Source organism: Salmo trutta, chromosome 7 (genome assembly GCF_901001165.1).
Source record: "Salmo trutta chromosome 7, fSalTru1.1, whole genome shotgun sequence".
Lineage (NCBI taxonomy): Eukaryota > Metazoa > Chordata > Actinopteri > Salmoniformes > Salmonidae > Salmo > Salmo trutta.
This window is the reverse complement of record NC_042963.1, coordinates 21803216-21818882: the sequence shown is the minus strand read 5'-3', so window position 1 is coordinate 21818882 and position 15667 is coordinate 21803216. Positions and strand designations below refer to the sequence as shown.

At 41.7% G+C, this 15667-nt stretch overlaps 1 protein-coding gene across 2 annotated transcripts; it reads left to right on the top strand.

Moving 5' to 3' along the window:
• Positions 1-2167: 2167 nt before the first annotated feature.
• Positions 2168-14976, top strand: calml4b (calmodulin-like 4b). 2 transcript variants are annotated; one of them, XM_029758370.1, is made up of 5 exons: positions 2168-2861; positions 2981-3011; positions 11969-12109; positions 12417-12605; positions 14462-14976. In XM_029758370.1, exons 1-5 carry the CDS (start codon positions 2859-2861, stop codon positions 14557-14559), a joined length of 462 nt encoding a protein of 153 aa, XP_029614230.1. In that variant the 5' UTR covers positions 2168-2858; the 3' UTR covers positions 14560-14976. The 2 variants fall into 2 exon arrangements, with proteins under 2 accessions (XP_029614230.1, XP_029614231.1); XM_029758371.1 differs by lacking the exon at positions 11969-12109 and having other exon boundaries at positions 14462-14577.
• The last annotated feature ends 691 nt before the right edge of the window (positions 14977-15667 follow it).

The window sequence follows — 15667 nt, the reverse complement described above, 5'->3', positions numbered from 1 at the left end:
AATACTTTGTAGAGCCACCTTTTGTAGCAATTACAGCTGCAAGTCTCTTGGGGTATGGCTCTATAAGCTTGGCACATCTAGCCACTGGGATTTTTGCCCGTTATTCAAGGCAAAACTGCTCCAGCTCCTTCAAGTTGGATGGGTTCCGCTGGTGTACAGCAATCTTTAAGTCATACCACAGATTCTCAAAAGGGTTGAGGTCTGAGCTTTGACTAGGCCATTCCAAGACATTTAAATGTTTCCCCTAAAACCACTCAAGTGTTGCTTTAGCAGTATGCTTAGGGTCATTGTCATCCTGGAAGGTGAACCTCTGTCCCAGTCTCAAATCTCTGGAAGACTGAAACAGGATCATCAACAGGATCCATCCTACCTTCAATTCTGACCAGAGTACCTTCTTCCATATGTTTGGGGAGTCTCCCACATGCCTTTTGGCGAACACCAAACATGTTTGCTTATTTTTTTCTGGACACTCTTCCGTAAAGCCCAGCTCTGTGGAGTGTACGGCCAAAAGTGGTCCTATGGACAGATACTCCAATCTCCGCTGTGGAGCTTTGCAGCTACTTCAGGGTTATCTTTGGTCTCTTTGCTGCCTCTCTGATTAATGCCCTCCTTGCCCGGTCTGTGAGTTTTGGTGGGCTGCCCTCTCTTGGCAGGTTTGTTGTGGTGCCATATTCTTTCCATTTTGAAATAATGGTGTTCCGTGGGATGTTCAAAATTTCAGATATTTTTTTATAACCCAACCCTGATCTGTACTTCTCTACAACTTTGTCTCTGACCTGTTTGGAGAGCTCCTTGGTCATCATAGTGCTGCTTGCTTGGTGGTGCCCCTTGTTTAGTGGTGTTGCAGACTCTGGGGCCTTTCAGAACAGGTGTATATATACTGAGATCATGTGACAGATCATGTGACACTTAGATTGCACACAGGGGGTCTTTATTTCACTAATTATGTGACCTCTGAAGGTAATTGGTTGCACCAGATCTTATTTAGGGGCTTCATAGCAAAAGGGGTGAATACATATGCACGCACCACTTTCAATGTTTTATTTTTTAGAATTTTTTGAAACAAGTTCTTTTTTTCATTTCACTTCACCAGTTTGGACTATTTTGTATATGTCCATTACATGAAATCCAAATAAAAATCTATTTAAATTACAGGTTGAGGGATGGGGGTGGTTAATGGGGATGGTGGAGGTGATGGGGGTGTCCTATTGAGGGCGAATGGACCTATTGGGGAGGAGATTCCTCATGGAGGCACATTCAGTCATAGTTCTGTTTATTATAATATTATGCATTTATTTATATTTTACTTTTGTTTCTATTATTATAACAGTTTACTGTAATTATGGATATGTACTCATGTTGACTTATATATTTATATATTTCTTTTTCACCCAGAGTACAATTTTTTATTTACTATTATTATTTTATTATTACTACTGTACCTACATTCTTAAAAATTAAAACAGATAGTGTAAATTTTTTGGGGGGAAAAGCCATAAGAGGGAATAGCACGATGGGATGGGGGATTGAGGGATGGGTAGAGAGAACAGTAGAGGGCTCTAAAAACTATTACTGCTGAAATAACCACTTCCTTTTGTGACTAGAGACTAATACTTCATGTGACACACATCAGAGGGCATGATAGGCCACCAAAATGATTCTGAAGTGTGCCAGGCCTTGCAGTCCCAATATAGAAGGGGGGAAAGAATTTTGGCAAGCAATAAAATGGCCTTGTCGAAATCCCCCCCCCCCTAATTTCCTTAATTTTGTGGCTTGAGTCAAATACTTTCTACAGAACAAACTTCACGTCAGGATAGGCAACCGAAATGATTAATTAATGTATGTGTGTTCTATTAAACATAGAGGAGGGAGTAAAAAGTAGGCAAGCAATAAACATTTCAGAACAACTACTTGTCGAATAAGACATGGGAGAGATGACACATTTTGGCAAAGATATTTATTTATAGACTGATACACTTGAAACACATAGCCAAACCGAAAACTGCAGACATTACTTGTGCCTCCCTATCGATCAATCCGACATAAAAATAAAATGAAACGCAGCCTAACTGATCAGAAATCTCAACAAGCAAGCAAATCGCAGCAATGAAGATTTGAGTGCGTGCGCGTTCACGCGAAGGGGGGGAGAATTCTGGCAGGGGGAGCATTTCGGCATAACATCTCTCCCCTACACATACTGCATTTTCCCAGTTTTATTTTCCTACGACGATCAATTAAATCGAGTTAAGGAAGAAACTGACACATTTTCAGCCTGAATGCAGGATGTTTTATTTACGAGCCGGTCCACGGCGGACACCAGTGTATTTCCGGCTGTGCAAATATAAGTCGGACGTAAAATGAAAAACGATGTAAAACGAATAGCCTAATACTGCCGTCTTGCTGCTGGTTGGGCTACTATTATTACGGATTTATAAACAACTATAGTCCATAAACTACTTATGAATCCTTTGTCTTTGTAACCAAACAATATAACGTTAAATGTTTCGAACTATATAAAAACGCGATGCCATTCTGCATCCATAGCTTCTTCCAGTTACGAATTTGAGAGTAACGTTAGTAGGTTAGGGAACATTTATCCAGCCCTACAGCAAACCAAGTGGTGGGTCTTTCGGCTAAAACAAATTAAGGATTGTGCCTTTATTGTGATAGACCGTTTCATGGTGATCGGAGATAAATACCATAGTAGCCTATAGTTGGTGTGGGGTCTAGTTCACCACGTGCTCATGGCAACACTGTATCAATAATGCAAACTTCAAAATAAAGGTTACTCACGCAGGTAAAACAAGCGGACCTGACACGTCGAGTGTGACTAGGAGCACTGACTGAGCGTAACCACGATGGTAAGCAAGTTATTCCAGTTAAATCGTTGTTATGTACAATAGTTGGCTCATAGTTAGATGTAGCATCCACTATAAATAGTTGCATATAAAAGTGACGTGCTTCTCTTGTTTTGTTACAGGCAAAGTTCCTGACTCAAGACCAAATAAATGGTAAGACGCGTTAGGCTGTGTGCACATATTGCGCACGCTATGTTGAATTGGATACAGGTGATCGTTTTAGGCGAGTACGGCGGAAGGCAGGATTGTTTATCACATGTCAAAATAATCGTGCATATATATTTAATTGAATTCCTGGTATGCACAACCTGTTTATAATTGTTTTACTTTGCGTTACTGTCTGAGAATGTCCACTGTCTTGATGATTGCGGTTTTGATAGTCTCTGATCTATACTCAAGAAATTGGCGAATAAAATGAAAACTACTACAAGTTTACAGAAGCCTACATTCCAGGACTACTTCTTATTGCTGGATGTTGATATGAACAGACTTTTATTCCACGTAATTTTCCGTGTGCCTGCCACAACACAATGCACCCCATTTGTGTCAACGTTCCTGTTGAGAAGACACACACAATGCATCACTTATATCACCAGTCTTTTGATAGTTTATTTTCTTGTCAAATGTAGATCATAAAACTGTTCAACAATATTTTGAATAGGATATTACAGACTGTGGAGGACTAGTTTATGTATACCAATATATAGCCTACTAATATACAATACTATGTCTGATTGGTGCTATCATGCATCATGTATGCATCTAGCCCAAGATGTACTCTTAATTAAGGTTCCTAACGTTACCTTTAGGTCCAAGGACAAGTTATTTTCAGAGGTTGACTGACTCTGGCAGCCAAAACAGCCAAATACTCCATCTAAACATGAATTAATTCTTGATTGCAATAGGTTCTAGAAACATCTCACATGAAAATAATTTCACAAATGCAAAATATACTCTTACTGTTTTAACCAGCGTCATCACAGTTGCAGCCAACAGTATTTTTCAGTGACAACACGTTTCTGGCGGCCTACTTCCGTTACACACAGGTGTTTCGAGCATGCTAGATAGCTAGTTAGCACAGGTGGGCCCTCTGTCTTACGTAAACATGCGCTGTATACATGAATATATGGCTGTGTGGGAACACTAATCCTAACCTTATAAAGGTTTGTATCAATTTCACCTTATTTAAAAAAAAAATGTTTTGCTGATATGAAAGATAAGGTCCTTATGCTTCCAAAAACGTACCACAAACAATTCGTGTTAATGTTCAGACCCAGCGTTGGGGCTCTTAACAAAACTCCCCTGTACAGAAGACGCCTTCGTCCAATGACTCTTATGTATAATGTAATGGAACTGAGAGTCATGATCAAGGGCTAGTATACAGTGCACCATGCAACCCATATATATTTCTATGGCCCTTTTGTTTGCCTTTCAGTAGGCAGCCTGTGCTCTCCTCTGTGTGATTGAACCAGATCCTGACGGCTGTAATCCCTCAAAGATTAATGAGCGGTGACTGCAGATACTGCCTCGATTAAGACTGACCTGTATCTCCCATTGAAGAGTATAATGTTCTAGTTCAGTTTAAGCCAGCAGATCCAATTTGCTTGCTTAGAACTGCGCTAAAGTTGGACAGGCTTCCTTTGTAGATTAAGACAAAATATGGCTCGGAATACGTACCTCAATCCAGGGATGAGAACTGCGTTGTACTCTGAATTGTCCCATTATCACCACTGTTACACAGAGAAGATTGGACAACTGTTATCTGCTAACTAGCATGATCATTTTCTCAGTGTAACAGTTGGGATAATGGGACAATTCGGAGTACAACACATTTCTCATCCCTGGATTGAGGTATGTTTTTCGAGCCTTGTCTCACGCTGGCTTCGTGATGTCTTAATCTACACAGGAAGCTTGGGGATCTGTTGGCTAGTTCAGTCTGAGATGAACGGGCCTTATGCTTAACACAGTGAGTTTAACAGCACGCCTTGCCCTTAACTGCACACAAAACTAACATCAACAACATGCATGATAGTCAATTTCTCTTTAACCCACAACCTTGAAAGACTACTTCCCTTCTAGTCTTTTAAGAAACATTTGTATGTTGAAAATGCCTAACCACTTGTATAATCTATTTGCATACACTTCAAACAGACATACATACCCCACCAGACATGCCACGATGGGTTTCATCGGTACCCTAACCAAAAACAGATTTAATGTGTCTGTAAGGGGTGCGTAACTGGTGGCAGGGAAGTCAGACGCAGGAGAGCAGAACTTGGTAAATAGCCGGAGCAGTTTAATAGTGAACCCAATGGCATAAGAAAATACAAAATATGGGTATAATAACCCGACGCACACCAGTCAAACATATGTGCACATGCACTTACAATAAACAATACCACACAAAGACATGGGGGGAACAGAGGGTTAAATACACAACACATAATGAGGGAAATGAGAACCAGGTGTGTTGGAAAACAAGACAAAACAAATGGAAAATGAAAAATGGATCAGCGATGGCTAGAAGACCGGCGACGTCGACCGCCCGAACAAGGAGAAGCGCGCCGACACCGGTCTCGGGGACGACCCGGAGGGCGAGGCACAGGGCGATCCGGATGGAGACGGTGGAACTCCCGCAGCATTGAAGGGTCCAACACGTCCTCCACCGGAACCCAGCATCTCTCCTCCGGACCATACCCCTCCCAGTCCACGAGGTACTGAAGGCCCTTCGCCCGACATCTCGAATCCAGTATGTAACGAACGGAGTACGCCGGGGCCCCCTCGATGTCCAGAGGGGGTGGAGGAACCTCCCGCACCTCAGACTCCTGGAGCGGGCCAGCCACCACCGGCCTGATGAGAGACACATGGAACAAGGGGTTAATGCGGTAACACATAATGAGGGAAATGAGAACCAGGTGTGTTGGAAAAATAAAACAAATGGAAAATGAGAAATGGATCAGCGATGGCTAGAAGACCGGTGACGTCAACCGCCGAACACTGCCCGAACAGGGAGAGGCATCGACTTCGGCAGAAGTTGTGACAGTGTCACACAGTTATGTATAGAGCCATGTCATCGTGGAATGCTCTGCCACCAGAGGATACTCAGGCCAAAAGCAACTTTAACTTAAAAAAAACAGATAAACATATTCTATCACAGCGCCTCTCCTCTTTCTAAATATTTAATTTAACTGTACTGTATATAAGAACATGAATCTGTACAGTGACCTCCAAAAGTGTTGGGACAGTGACACATTTTTTGTTGTTTTGGCTCTGTACCCCGGCATTTGAAATGTACAATGACTATGGGTTTGGACTGTCAAGTGCAATTTGAGGGTATTTTCATCCATATAGGTTGAACCGTTTCGAAATTACAGCACTTTTTGTACATAGTCCCTTCATTTTAGGGGACCAAAAGTATTGGGCCAAATTCACTTATATGTGTATTAAAGTAGTAAATAGTTAAGTATTTGATCCCTTATTCATAGCATGCAATAACTACATAAAGCTTGTGACTTTACACATTTGTTTGATGCATTTGCTGTTTGTTTTGGTTGCGTTTCAGATGATTTTGTGCACAATAGAAATTAATGGTAAATAATGTATTGTGTCATTTTGGAGTCATTTTTATTGTAAATAAGAATAAAATATGTTTCTAAAGAACTAAATAATAGTTCTTATAGCCTTTAGCCTTTAGCCGTATCCTTATCCTACTCCTCCTCTGGTGATGTAGAGGTTATTCCAGGCCCTGCAGCGCCTAGCTCCACTCCCATTCTCCGGGCACTCTCATTTGTTGACTTCTGTAACCGTAAAACCTTGGTTTCATGCAAGTTAACATTAGAAGCCTCGTCTCTAAGTTTGTTTTATTCACTGCTTTAGCACACTCTGCCAACCCGGATGTCCTAGCCATGTCTGAATCCTGGCTTAGGAAGGCCACCAAAAATCCAGAAATTTCCATCCCTAACTATAACATTTTCCGACAAGATAGAATTGCCAAAAGGGGGCAGAGTTGCAATCTACTGCAGAGTTCTGTCATACTATCCAGGTCTGTGCCCAAACAATTCGAGCTTGTACTTTAAAAAATCCACCTTTCCAGAAACAAGTCTCTCACCGTTGCCGCTTGCTATAGACCACCTTCAGCCCCCAGCTGTGCCCTGGACACCATATGTGAATAGATTGCCCCCCAACTATCTTCCAACTATGTTCAGAGCCGTCCTACAATCTAAGCTAGATGCCCTCAATCTCACACAAACTTTCAATGAACCTACCAGGTACAACCCCAAATCCATAAACACGGGCACCCTCATAGATATCCTGACCAACCTGCCCTCCAAATACACCTCTGCTGTCTTCAACCAGGATCTCAGCGATCACTGCCTCATTGCCTGCATCCGTAATGGATCTGCGGTCAAACGACCACCCCTCATCACTGTCAAACGCTCCCTAAAACACTTCAGCGAGCAGGCCTTTCTAATCGACCTGGCCCGGGTATCCTGGAAGGATATTGACCTCATTCTGTCAGTAGAGGATGCCTGGTTATTCTTTAAAAGTGCTTTCCTCACCATCTTAAATAAGCATGCCCCATTCAAAAAATGTAGAACCAGGAACAGATATAGCCCTTGGTTCACTCCAGACCTGACTGCCCTTGACCAGCACAAAAACATCCTGTGGCGTTCTGCATTAGCATCGAATAGCCCCTTGGATATGCAACTTTTCATGGAAGTTAGGAACCAATGTACACAGGCAGTTAGGAAAGCAAAGGATAGCTTTTTCAAACAGAAATTTGCATGCTGTAGCACGAACTCCAAAAGGTTCTGGGACACTGTAAAGCCAATGGAGAATAAGAGCACCTCCTCCCAGCTGCCCACTGCACTGAGGCTAGGAAACACTGTCGCGACCGATAAATCCACGATAATTGAGAATTTCAATAAGCATTTTTCTACGGCTGGCCATGCTTTCCACCTGACTAGCCCTACCCCGGTCAACAGCCCTGCACCCCCCACAGCAACTTGCCCAAGCCTCCCCCATTTCTCCTTCACCCAAATTCAGATAGCTGATGTTCTGAAAGAGCTGCAAAATCTGGACCCCTACAAATCAGCTGGGCTAGACAATCTGGACCCTCTCTTTATAAAATTACCCGCCGCAATTGTTGCAACCCCTATTACAAGCTTGTTCAACCTCTCTTTCTTATCGTCTGAGATTCCCAAAGATTGGAAAGCTGCCGCGGTCATCCCCCTCTTCAAAGGGGAAGACACCCTAGACCCAAACTGTTACAGACCTATATCTATCCTACCCTGCCTTTCTAAAGTCTTCGAAAGCTAAGTTAACAAACAGATCACTGACCATTTCGAATCTCACCGTACCTTCTCCGCTATGCAATCTGGTTTCCAAGCTGGTCATGGGTGCACCTCAGCCACGCTCAAGGTCCTAAACGATATCATAAGCGCCATCGATAAAAGACAATACTGTGCAGCCTTATTCATCGACCTGGACAAGGCTTTCAACTCTGTCAATCACCACATTCTTATCGACAGACTCAATAGCCTTGGTTTCTCAAATGACTGCCTTGCCTGGTTCACCAACTACTTCTCAGACAGAGTTCAGTGTGTCAAATCGGAGGGCCTGTTGTCCGGATCTCTGGCAGTCTCTATGGGGGTGCCACAGGGTTCAATTCTCAGCCCGACTCTTTTCTCTGTTATACATCAATGATGTTGCTCTTGCTGCTGGTGATTCTCTGATCCACCTCTACGCAGACAACACCATTCTGTATACTTCTGACCCTTCTTTGGACACTGTGTTAACTAACCTCCAGACGAGCTTCAATGCCATACAACTCTCATTCTGTGGCCTCCAACTGCTCTTAAATGAAAGTAAAACTAAATGCATGCTCTTCAACCGATCGCTGCCCGCACCTGCCCACCCGTCCAGCATCACTACTCTGGACGGTTCTGACTTAGAATATGTGGACAACTACAAATACCTAGGTGTCTGGTTAGACTGTAAACTCTCCTTCCAGACTGATATTAAGCATCTCCAATCCAAAATTAAGTCTAGAATCAGCTTCCTATTTCGCAACATAACATCCTTCACTCATGCTGCCAAACATACCCTCGTAAAACTGACTATCCTACCGATCCTTGACTTCGGCGATGTCATTTACAAAATAGCCTCCAATAGACTGCATCCAATTTGCTGAGCAGGGTATCACAGTGCCATCTGTTTTGTCACCAAAGCCCCATATACTACCCACCACTGCGACCTGTATGCTCTCGTTGGCTGGCCCTCGCTTCATATTCGTCGCCAAACCCACTGGCTCCAGGTCATCTATAAGTCTTTACTAGGTAAACGCCCGCCTTATCTCAGCTCACTGGTCACCATAGCAGCACCCACCCATAGCACGCGCTTCAGCAGGTATATTTCACTGGTCACCCCCAAAGCCAATTCCTCTTTTGGCCGCCTTTCCTTCCAGTTCTCTGCTGCCAATGACTGGAACGTATTGCAAAAATCACTGAAGCTGGAGACTCATATCTCCCTAACTAACTTTAAGCACCAACTGTCAGAGCAGCTCACAGATAACTGCACCTGTACATAGCCCATCTGTAAATATCCCATCCAACTACCTCATCCCCATATTGTTATTTTTTTTTCTTCTCCTTTGCACCCCAGTATCTCTACTTGCACATTCATCTTCTGCAAATCTATCACTCCAGTGTTTAATTGCTAAATTGTAATTACTTCGCCTCTATGGCCTATTTATTGCCTTACCTCCCTAATCTTTACCTCATTTGCACACACTGTATATAGACTTTTCTATTGCATTATTGACTGTACGTTTGTTTATTCCATGTGTAACTCTGTGTTGTTGTTTGTGTCGCACTGCTTTGCTTTATCTTGGCCAGGTCGCAGTTGTAAATGAGAACTTGTTAGCAACTCGCCTACCTGGTTAAATAAAGGTCAAATAATAAAAAAAAATGTAAACATTTTTTATAAAATATTCTACATTAATGTGGGTTTTATGCTACCATGATTAAGAATAATACTGAATGGATCGTGAATAATGATGAATGAGAAAGTTACAGACAAATATCATACCCCCAAGACATGCTAACCTCTCACCATTACAATGACAGGGGAGGTTAGCATTTTTCTCACTCATCATTATTCACATTTCATTCAGGATTATCCGTAATCATGGTAGCATCCACATTAGTGTTAAAGTATTTAGAAACATATTCCATTCTTATTTACAATAAAAGTGACTACAGAATAACACAATACATTATTTACCATTAATTTCTATTGGTCACAAAATCATCTGAAACACAACCAAAATGACACAATACATTATTTACCATTAATTTCTCAATATTAGAAAGATGTTCTTTATGTCTAACTTCTATTTTTTTTATTTAAAATGTAATGTAATATCTTATGTTGTTCTTGTCTATAACTGTTCTGTACTTACAGTGCATTTGGAAAGTATTCAGATGCCTTAACTTTTTCCACATTTTGTTACAATATAGCCTTCCTTATTCTAAAATTAATTAAATTATTTGTTTTCCTCATTAATCTATACACAATAACCCATAATGACAAAGTGAAAAAAGGTTTGATATTTTTGCTAATTATTAAAAATTAAAAAACAGAAATACCTTATTTACATGAGTTTTCAGACCCTTTGCTATGAGAATTGAAATTGAGCTCAGGTGCATCCTGTTTCCATCGATCATCCTTGAGAGGTTTCTACAACTTGATTGGAGTCCACCTGTGGTATTTTCAATTGATTGGACATGATTTGGAAAGGCACACACCTGTCTATATAAGGCCCTACAGTTGACAGTGCATGTCAGAGCAAAAACCAAGCCAGGAATTATCTGTAGAGCTCCGAGACAGGGTTGTGTTGTGGCACAGATCTGGGGAAGGGTACCAAAGAAAATTCTGCAGCATTGAAGGTCCCCAAGAACACAGTGGCCTCCATAATTCTTAAATGGAAGAAGTTTGGAACCACCAACTCTTCCTAGAGCTGGCCGCCTGGCCAAACTGAGCAATCGGGGGAGAAGGGCCTTGGTCAGGGAGGTGATCAAGAACCTGAAGGTCACTCTCACAGAGCTCAAGAGTTCCTCTGTGGAGATGGGAGAACCTTCCAGAAGGACAACCATCTCTGCAGCACTCCATAAATCAGGCCTTTATGGTAGAGTGGCCAGAGAGAAGCCACTCCTCAGTATAGGGCACATGATAGCCCGCTTGGAGTTTGCCAAAAGTTAGCTAAAGGACTCTCAGTCCGCGAGAAACAATATTCAAATCAAATCAAATTTTATTTGTCACATACGCCGTATACAACAGGTGTAGACCTTACCGTGAAATGCTTACTTACAAGCCCTTAACCAACAGTTCAAGAAATAGAGTAAAATATTTACTAAGTAAACTAAAGTGAAACAAAATCGAATGAATCAAAAAGTAACACAAGAAATGTACATAACAATAACGAGGCTATATACAAGGGGTACCGGTACTGAGTAAATGTGCGGGGGTACAGGTTAGTCGAGGTAATTTGTAAAGTCACTATGCATAGATAATAAACAGCGTGTAGCAGCAGTGTAAAAACAAACGGGGGATCAATGTAAATAGTCTGGGTGGCCATTTGATTAGTTGTTCAGCAGTCTTATGTTCGGCCCTCCTTTTCCTATAGTCCACGATCAGCTTCTTTGTCTTGCTCACATTGAGAGAGAGGTTGTTGTCTTGGCACCCCACTGCCAGGTCTGTGACCTCCTCCCTATAGGCTGTCTCATCGTTGTCGGTGATCAGGCCTACCACTGTTGTCGTCAGCAATGTGCAGTAGCTAATCGTGATCTTAATAAACTAAACAGAACCTACTGAATTAGAGGGATTAGAACGCTCTTGAAACCTGTGACCATGGAAATTTGACAGGTAAACTCATGGGTACACAAAACATGTCTGACAGTCCATCTATTATGGCATAATTGACCTGTATGGGGATGTCTGTTCTATTCATTCTATTTCTATGGTTTGACCTCAGGGGAATAGCCATTAGAAGCCTACATAGACATACCTAGAAGAGCTGAGGAAATGTGACAACCTCTTCTTTCTCACAGAATTCAAGGAATGCTTTTCACTCTATGACAAGAAGCACAAGGGTAAAATTGAGGCCAAGGACCTGATTATAGTAATGCGCTGCCTGGGGGTCAGCCCCACTTTCATTGAGGTGGACAGACACCTGCAAATCTCCAAGATTGGTACGCATGTCTGTCTGTCTGTCTATGTGTCTGTCTATGTGTCTATGTGTCTATGTGTCTGTCTGTCTGTCTGTCTGTCTGTCTGTCTGTCTGTCTGTCTGTCTGTCTGTCTGTCTGTCTGTCTGTCTGTCTGTCTGTCTGTCTGCCCGCCCATCTGTCTGCCCGCCCATCTGTCTGTCTGCCCGCCTGCATGTCTGTCTTTCAATGTCTTGTCATTGCTAAACTCTCTCTTTCAATTAATCGATTTTCTAATCAACCAATAATTTGATCGATCATTCAATCAATCACTCTCCCTCCGTAACACTAGATAAGGGTGGAGAGCTGGACTTCTCCACCTTCCTGACCATGATGCACCAGCAGATCCAGCAGGAGGACCCCAGAGCAGAGATTCTGGAGGCCATGAGGATGACGGACAAGCAGAAGAAGGGCTACATCCTGTCCTCGGAGCTCCGGGCCAAGCTCACCGGGCTGGGAGAGAAGCTCACTGATAAAGAAGGTAAGGGTCATAAAACACACATGCCACATGTATACGAGAGAGTGTAGAGTGTATGTATGTGCATTGTGTTTGTTAGTTCAAACCACGCACGTCCAGAATCACGGGTGTGCAGTATTGTACCAACTTAACAACATTTCTATGATAGTAAATGTAATTGAATTACTTTGTTACTTTATTACACCGATACTGTATATTCTGTTTGAACACTTGAAAAACACTTGACATACAGTACCAGTCAAAAGTGTGGACACACCTACTCATTCCAGGGTTTTTCTTTATTTTTACTATTTTCTACATTGTAGAATAATAGTGGAGACATCAAACTATGAAATAACACATATGGAGTAACAAATCTAAATATATTTTATATTTGAGATTCTTCAAAGTAGCCACCCTTTGCCTTGATGACAGCTTTGCACACTCTTGGCATTCTCTCAACCAGCTTCATGAGGTAGTCACCTGGAATGCATTTCAATTAACAGGTGTGCCTTGTTTAAAGTTCATTTGTGGAATATATTTCCTTCTTAATGCATTTGAGCCAATTAGTTGTGTTGTGACGAGGAAGGGGTGGTATACAAAAGATGGTCTTTTACCAAAAAGGGCTAAGTCCATATTATGGCAAGAACAGCTCAAAGAGAAACGACAGTCCATCACTACTTTAAGACATGAAGGTCAGTCGATCTGGAAAATTAAGAACTTTGAAACTTTCTTCAAGTGCAGTCGCAAAAACCATTAAGTGCTGTGATGAAACTGGCTCTCATGAGGACCGCCACAGGAAAGGAAGACCCAGAATTACCTCTGCTGCAGAGGATAAGTTCATTAGAGTTACCAGCCTCAGAAATTGCAGCCCAAATAAATGCTTCACATTGTTCAAGTAACAGACACCTCTCAGGCCTTCATGGTCGAATTGCTGCAAAGAAACCACTACTATAGGACTCTAATAAGAAGACGAGACTTGCTTGGGCCAAGAACGGTGGAAATCTGTCCTTTGGTCTGATGAGTCCAAATTTGAGATTTTTGGTTCCAACCGCAGAGTAAGTGAACGGAGGATCTCCGCATGTGTGGTTCCCACCGTAAAACATGGAGGAGGAGATGTGATGGTGCTTTTCTGGTTACACTGTCTGTGATTTATTTAGAATTGAAGGCACACTTAACCAGCATGACTACCACAGCATTCTGCTGAGATACGCCATCCCATCTGGTTTGCGCTTAGTGGGACTATCATTTGTTTTTCAACAGGACAATGACTGAACACACCTCCAGGCTATGTAAGGGCTATTTGACCAAGAAGGAGAGTGATGGAGTGCTGTATAAGATGGCCTGGCCTCCACAATCCCCCGACCTCAACCCAATTGAGATGGTTTGGGATGAGTTGGACTGCAGGGTGAAGGAAAAGTAGCCAACAAGTGCTCAGCATATGTGGGAACTCCTTAAAGACTGTTGGAAAAGCATTCCAGGTGAAGCTGGTTGAGTGAATGCCAAGCGTGTGCAAAGCTGTCATCAAGTCAAAGGGTGGCTACTTTGAAGAATCTAAAATCTAAAATATATTTGGATTTGTTTAACACGTTTTTGGTTACTACATGATTCCTTATGTGTTATTTAATAGTTGATGTCTTGACTATTATTCTGCAATGTAGAAAATAGTAAAAATAAAGAAAAACCCTTGAATGAGTTGGTGTGTCCAAACTTTTGACTGGTACTTTATGTGTGGCAGAGATTGTATGACCGATGATTGTATGATTTTATGACCAGTAGTCATAAAACGTCTTGAAACATTCAAAGACCAGTGATGAAATTACTAGAGTTGATGAGTTATAATTAAGTTGTGTGGGCGTCATCTTCTCACGTCCCTGCAGTTGACGAGCTGCTGAAAGAGACTGGCGTGGGACCAGACGGATGTGTCCACTACGAGGAGTTTGCCAAAATAATGACCCTTCCTTCTACATACTGCTGAGCAGCCATCAGGCCAAACACGATCATACTGTACCACTAAAGTGCACTGATTCAAAGCATCTGCATGCGGGCTGCCCACTAACAACATGCTGAGATGAGATGTTATTTTTTTCTTTATTAGCTTTCTGAGGTATGTGTTTCTATTGTTATTACGTTTTCCTTATGTTTCCATTATATCTCCCTTATATAGATTTGTATGTTGAAGGAAGCAATGGTGTGCCTGGTTGAAACGTCTGCACTTTAAATAGACAGCTAATACTAACTGGCATTGTTATAGCTTATCACTTTTACCAAGTAATCACTAAAAAGCCTACTGACATTTTCACAAAGTAATGACATTGTTCTTATTGATACAAGAGTAACTTGATTTCTTGATAATAAATGGACCAATAATTTTGGATCCAAACTTGCTGTAAAATTGTTTTTATGTAAATGTGAATAAGCTTTGTAGGTTTGGATCAAACAATCTCTCATGGAGAAAATTTGTAAACCAGAGGTAGTTTACGTGGTGTGGTTCAAAGTGGTGTGGCAAAATGAATACGTCTTTTCTGTGGCCTGGAGTTTTTCCTGATCTCATGTCCTGGTCAGGTAAAACTCTGGGTCCTATTCGTAGGCTATGACAAAATAGCATTATTATAGATAGCTTCCCCTTTCATCTGTGCTATGACTATAGGGCTGGGTTTTTTTCTTGTCAGGTCATGTGAATTGGAAACACTCCTGGCCTAAGGTGGACCTTTCAAACTACCACAAACCTTGTTATTATTCATTCCGAATCTGATATCAAAAAAGCCAGAGACAACAACATACTCTGTAGTTTAGTGAACTATTATAGCAGGGCTGAGCATTATGCTTACAATGTCTTTAAATATTATCTATACACACACAATGTTAACTCTTAAGTAGCCTTTCCCTTTTTTGCCTGAAATGACATACCCAAATCTAACTGCCTATAGCTCAGGACCTGAAGCAAGGATATGCATATTCTTGGTATGAAAGGAAACACTTTGAAGTTTGTGTACATTTTTTGTACATTTAAGTCATTTAGCAGACGCTCTTATCCAGAGCAATGTACAGTAGTGAATGCATACATTTCATACATTTTTTTCCCC